The 6,787-nt window shown below is 39.6% G+C and overlaps 1 protein-coding gene across 2 annotated transcripts in view; it reads left to right on the forward strand.

Annotated features, from left to right (window-relative positions):
- The window catches only part of adisspb (adipose secreted signaling protein b), a 52,558-nt gene extending 49,097 nt beyond the window's left edge, over positions 1 to 3,461 (forward strand). For both annotated transcript variants that reach the window (XM_080291167.1, XM_080291165.1), the window contains exon 6: positions 1,204 to 3,461. In XM_080291167.1, coding sequence (XP_080147293.1) covers positions 1,204 to 1,304 — 101 coding nt within the window. In that variant the 3' untranslated portion in view covers positions 1,305 to 3,461. The remainder of the gene's footprint in view (positions 1 to 1,203) is intronic.
- The last annotated feature ends 3,326 nt before the right edge of the window (positions 3,462 to 6,787 follow it).

A 6,787-nucleotide genomic window follows, 5' to 3' on the forward strand; every position in this document is an offset into this window, starting at 1 on the left:
GTTTGAGACCGATGCCTGAGCTTTTTAAAGCCAAGTGCTCACAGGTCATGTTTCCACTTCTAAATGCTCTACAACAAGACTTAAAGGAAGGAAAATATGTCACTCTCTTTTTTGCCTCTGTTTGCTCAAATACTTTGATGTTGTGAAACACTGTTCATAATGTGCAAAGGTGTGGCTGGAATAGGCTGACGATGTTTTATTGTTATTGCACCAGAACATGCCATCAAAGGTTATTGTCAGATTGTAATGTAGCTCCAAATAACTGACTCCTGTCAGACATTTCCAGTGCCTGACTTTCAGTGGTTGTGTCTAGCTGAAGGGTTTCAAATTGATTTAGTTCATGGACCACATTCGATTCAGTTCTGCTTTATTTAAACAGCACCAATTCACAGTGACAATCACTTCAAGGCACTTTATATTTTAAGGTACAGACACTACAGTATTAGAGAGGAAACCCCAGCAATCACACAGTCCTGTATGAGGGAGCACTTGGCAATAGTGGGAAGGGAGATTAAACAGGAAGAGATATCAGAAAGAAAAAGTTATAGATATCCAATGTTTCTTTAATTTGAGCGAGAAATAAAATTTGTTACTTTTAGGTCATTCAGGCTTCGTGCTGGGACAGCCACTCTCATAACGCCATCCACTCTAAACTAACAGCACAAGGCTTCCTGGTACTAGAACGTCCAGAAATTCGGACTTGTTTCTCTGCAGATTTTAGACTCTGCAGCCATCTAGTGGCCGGATATCGACTCTTATGCTCAATCACAAAGAGCCGCCTCCACGTCTAAAAGCCTTAAAGTTCATATTTAAAATTTGTAGTTTTTATGTGCAGACCAGTTTCATGCCTGAACACTGGGCCATATAGTACTACATGATCAAAGGTCTTTTTACTTTTTTCAAATGTAAATTTCCCACATAACTATTGACTTATCACATTTAGGTTTGTAAAGAAAGCTACAAGAGTCTTGAATATGTGCAGGATCAGAATCTGTATTTATTTTGTTTTAAATTAACATTTAGATTATTTAGTTTCATTAAATGCCTCTTACAGTAAATTCAGGCTAGTGAAGCAGGTTATTTCCCAGCATGCCCTTAGCAGTCGACAGCCTTGATTAATCTCTCATTACAGTTCATATTGTAATGTAAGAATCGCACTGATTAGAGTAACGATTTCTTTTTGTCTCTCTGCCTCTTGTCCAGATCGTCACCATGGTACCCCCATGCTGCTGGAAGGCGTTCGCTGCATCGGTCCGGAGCTCGAGTACGACTCTGAGCAGAGTGACTGGCAGGGATTTGACTAAATGTCAGCCTTCTGTTCCCAGTTGTTTCACACATCCACAAACGCCTACAGAAGTTCACACACCTGCCATCTTCACAGATAGAAAAAGAAACAGAAACCTCCTGAGCTGCCCGTTAATACACACACACACACACACACTATTAGTGCCACGGGCTGTGCAGCTTTTCCACCTCTGGTGTGATTCACTGTTCACTGGACCTCAGAAATGGTTTTCATCCTGAGACGTGAAAAACATTCCTCAGCTCTGACCTTCACTCTGAAGGAACATGTAATTAAGTCCTCTTGCTTTTCTGTCTTCAACTGTTGTGCTTTCCTTGTTCATCCGTTAGAGGGCAGCGTCTGCCTGTAAATCAGCACAGCCTCACAACTACTTGTGGTTCAGTTTTAGTCTTTTTCTGATGTGCAAAGCCCGCCTGGATTCATAGAGTTAGGAGTAAACAAGGGCTCATTTACGACTTCAAAAGCTTGACCCTAAATTAAGGCTCTAATCTGCGCAATTCAGGGAGGACGAGAGCGAATTAGGAACATTGTTTAACATGCAATACCTCTGTGTGACTATCAGGGGTGCTAAAGAACTCTGCATCCGTTGCTGCTCCAATCTCAAGGCCATCTTTTACCAGTTGTGCTGCAGTGTTCTCTATTTAAAGGAAGACCTAAATATAAAATGTGTCTGCATCTTCAGTGTTCATGTTAAACCCATCTCAGCAGGTATACCTAATATTTCTGTTGTATTTGAACCAACCTGCCCCAAACATTTCACTTTCCCCAGTCTGCCTTTCAAAATAAAACATAGGCTTGTTTCAGTAGGTGAGGAATGAATGTACAGCTGCCACACTGGAGGGAGGGGAAAGTGATGCTTCAGTACCTGCTCTCCTGCTATCTGGCACTGATCTGCTGACATATGTCAGGATTTTCTAAGCTGGTTTTCACTCTGTGTGATAGGTGTGTGTACTTTAAAAGCTCCTTCTCGTTCTTTTTTGGGGTCCTTAGGACCAAGTAAAGCGCTATACAAATACAGACCATTTACCATTTAAGAGGAGCTGACATCAAAATCTGACGTTTACCTCTCGTGTTTTAAGTCTCGTCTTTTCTTTTTCTTCTTCTTCTTTTTGTTGTTGTTGTTGTTGCTGAGCTACAGATGCTGTTGACTCACCAGTTTTCCCCAAATTAAAAACAAATGTGTAACCAAAACAAGATCGAATCAAATATTCGGTGTACGTGTGCATAGCCTGTAGTTGTTTTAAGGGTGTTAAACTGGGGTGAAAGAATTGGCTGATGAATTTGTTTAAATATTGTTGTTATATTATTATCGAATAATCATTTTAAAAACATTTTCATTATTTTATCCCAAACTTTTCCCTGGACCAACATCTCCTGCCCATGTGTAGACCCTTAAAGCAGTGCTTTAACACACACTGACCACCATCCTTTGGTATTTAAGTCTCTGAGGGGCTTTTTCCTTTCAGCTATTCAAGCTCCAATCTCTTGCTTTAATCCATGAAGCCTTCAGAAAAGTGCCTTTCATCGCCACATCCCGTTGTCTCTTAACTCCCCGTTGTTCATCCGTCTGCATCCTGTCACCCGAGCAGTTTTCAGGTTTAGCCAGTGTTAGTCCGAGCCACCCAGGACTCAAACATCTGGGGTCATAAACCGGAAGCACCTAAACTTTGGAAGTTTGCAGGTTTCAAACCACTACTTCCACCACCTCTCTGTCCCAGCGCCGTCTTCACAGTGCAACTGCAGATCAGAGGGAGCTCTGCTAACTTAAATTTGTGCTTAAAAGATCAAGTGCCATGATCTGGCTGCACTGCCGTCTCTTTATAATCTCCTCTGAAAGAAGTCCTAACATCTCCTTCCTGCTGGTTAATGTTCATGTTTTTGTTGTTACTCGTTCTGTTGTTGGTTGCATTCAGCCTTAAAGAATTCAATTTAGCGTGTAATTTTTTTTCTTATTATTAGACCACGCGCACTGGGTATAGTAAAGATTGGATAGATTATTTTGATGTTTGTTTGTGCACGATAGGTCAGAGATCCATCTTAGTGTAAAGCTGAAGTGCTCGATAGGTTTCAGGAATGTAGCAGTTTATTTGTTGCTCCCGGTATGTTTGATTTGTATTTTTAATGTTGAAAATGGATTAAAAAAAATGTATATGTTTGAGTCTGGCTGCTCTTTGTGTCCGCTGTCAGTGCATTTCAAGGATGCTTGGTGGCAGTCTCCACTGTCACTGCACAACAGATATCCTGCAGAAAGTCTATTCAGTCTTTTACACAAAGTATTTCTTTATTTGACTTCAGTGGATAGGGAAAAAAAAAGTTTTTTACCCTCTAAAAAATTTAGATGAATTGTGAAGTCTTCACTTGATTTAGGGTTACTTTATGTTCTCGACATTACAGGATCTTTGTGGAGAAAAGTTTCGCATGAGACTGAACACAAAATGTACTTGTAACCGGTTCATGGAAGCTTTACAAGAATTCAGTTCATGTTTCTGTCCAACACACAAACCTCATGACATCCTCCTCTTAGTCAGATTTAGTGATTTACTGTAAATGTCCCAAACAGTACAGACTACACTCCTTTTCTTTTTCTTGGATCATGATCTAGAATTATAATAATATTTTTGTCTGTGTTCAATTATAATTTTAATTGAATACATGGGATTACAAAGGTTGAAGAAAAAGTCTCATCCACCTCATATTTCCATATATGTCTGTCAGGACTCAAAATCAGAGAAACTTTATTAATTCTAGAGCAGCATGCACCCACACAACAGACAACACAGCAATCCTATTAAATGAAGTGTAGAAGTAGAAATATAAATAATATAAATATATATATTTTTAGAGAGAGACTTTATCTGAACATCTACAGGCAGGCTGTGCACACACAACAACAAAAGTTCTCATCGTGTTCAGGTTTAGTTGTTTAACAACCTGCAGGCCTGCATCAAAATTATAACCGGGACGATGTGCCATTACTCCCGATTCTTGAGTTTACGCTCCGCTTTAAAACTTCCACACTGGAATTTCTCCTATAAATAAATCAATAAATAAAAGCAGACGCAGCACCGTGAGAAAGCAGGAGAGGATGTTGTGGATTCTCTCCTTTATTCCTCTCCAGCTCGTTTCCAAACATTATATAACCAATCTTAAATAACCGCCGCTCTTGCAACTGCGTAATGTCGCAGTTTCAAAGGTCGCAACCCTCCCACAAACGTCCACACAACACCAAACTGACGCATTTCTAATTTGCTTACGTTTGACCTTCAGATTTGTTTTCTTCTCATCAGTTGATGGGCGGCTTTGGGGACAAAAACAAAGAAAAGAAAAGTTTGAAGAAAGTCCGCAGTGTTCAGATCACAGAGGTCTCTGCGCTCCTGGGACCCTCTGTAGTCCTGAACTAAACCCGGATTCGCCAGCCCCGATGCTGCCGCATCAAACTAAAAATCATTTAAAAAAGAAAAAAAAAAAGGACAAACAGCCGTTTGACCTAAGACTGAGATCACAGCTCGCTTTTAACTTTTTCTTTCTCGGAAAAAAAAAGTAGTCTGGGGGGAAATGCAGAGCTGCACGGATCTGCATTTAAACTAATAACCTTGTGATTTTCTACTTTCTTGTTTTCTTTGTCATTTGAGACTCCTCCTGTTGTTAAAGTGAACTCATGTCTTTGAATAATGACGTGCACAAAAGCAGGAGTCAGTAGCTCTTTAAATACTCGGTGAGGAGACAGAAGCACAACTAACATAACTTTAGTAGTTTTCATATGTGGTCACGTTTGGACCAGTGTAAGCAGCAGCGGTGTTTGGATCCCGTGGAAGAAACCAAAAGGCAACATGTATGAGGACACCAGACAAGCGCTCTGAATTATCACATTGATAATTTTCTGTGTGTTTCTAATAAATGCTGTAAAACTCTAATAATAATAATTTAAATTCATTATTAGTTAAACTCATTTAATTTCAAGTGAAATTCTAATTTAAAACATTACCACAACGATAGTGTAGTTTGTGTAACTTTGAAGTGTGGCGTTATATTCAAAAGTTTTCCTTCCGTTTAAAAAAATATTGATTTTTCTTCTTTCTTTTCTTTTTGTTGTTGCAGATTTTAAACGGGGAGAACTGAATCTAAAATTGAAATTTGTGTATTTCTCATGCTTATTATTATATTCAGTAGTCCACGGGCAAAAAAATAAATAAAATAAGAAGATTTTAGAGCAGTAATCGCGCATTTCAATACCAACACGAAATCATATTTATAAAAAGGTACATTTCGTTCAAACAGTTTGACCTTAGAGCCACACAGAAGGCTACTTTGTCTACAGAGCGTCACTCCACAGGTTTTATTTGGCGGGTCTTTTCCTCCCGGGACTGAACCTGGGATTTTTTGTGTAAACCACCACACTGTGGACCACTTGTTAAAGTTAGTTTCCTCCACTTTGTACGTAAAAACTTTGTAGAGAAACCTTCAACGGGCCAGAGCTCCTCTGCGTCCGTTTTAACGAGCAGCAGCATTCACACACACTGCACGCGCACATTTACCGAACAAACAGGAACTCCGTGGAGGCTCGTGTGTGACATCTAACGCACTTTGTTTGTGGTTTTTTTGTTTTGTTTTGTTTTTTGTTTTAAAAGAGTTTCTAAGAGGCTCGTGCAGCCTTTTATGTCCTCGTTTGAAATCTTCCAGTGGGAGACTTTCCCCCTTTAAATTGTGATAAAAACTTCACTTGTTTTTTATATTCACATAGCTGTGTTTGGCATGGCTCCACAGAGGCAACACTCAGGTTTGCTCATTAAATGAAGTTAAAGTGAAAACTCTAACAATTCTAATAAAAATCGTTACATGGATTCTTACACGTGGACATGTTTGCGCAGAGCTTGTGTGAGATGTGTGCCCTCCCACTGACCTCCGGGATTACAGTAATCTCTGTTGATTGATCTGATTGATCAGATTCATCTCCACGAGGCCGCAATCCGTACACGGGGTGGCGGTGGTGGTGGTGGTGGGGGCGCAGATGAGGCAGTCGGTGAATGGTGCAAATAAAGCGTTTTTTTCTTTTGGCCTTTGGGCACGAGCTTTTCCAAACAGTGCGCAGGTCTGGGTGGATGTAAACACCGGTATCATGTGACGCAGAATATGCGCTTTGATTTAATGTAAGTGAGATTTCAGGAGATTAAATTTGGATCTCACCATGATGATACTAAAAAACAAAAGTGGGGGAAATTTGTTGTTGTTGTTGTTTTTCAGGATAAACCTGAACTCAGATCAGCACAGCATAAGGAAAAAAACTTTCTAAAAAAAGATTATTGTTATTATTATGCATTATTTTATACTTCCAATGCGATAGCGACATTTAATGAATAGTGACGAGTGCAGACTATAAAATGAAGCGCAAAAGGAAAGTTTAAGAAAGTCAGTATGTTGGAAAAAAACAAACATCTTAACTGAAATTACGAATGAGGGCACTTAGAATAAAAACATTACACAGAA

The sequence above is a fragment of the Astatotilapia calliptera genome, chromosome 3 (genome assembly GCF_964374335.1).
Source record: "Astatotilapia calliptera chromosome 3, fAstCal68.1, whole genome shotgun sequence".
Lineage (NCBI taxonomy): Eukaryota > Metazoa > Chordata > Actinopteri > Cichliformes > Cichlidae > Astatotilapia > Astatotilapia calliptera.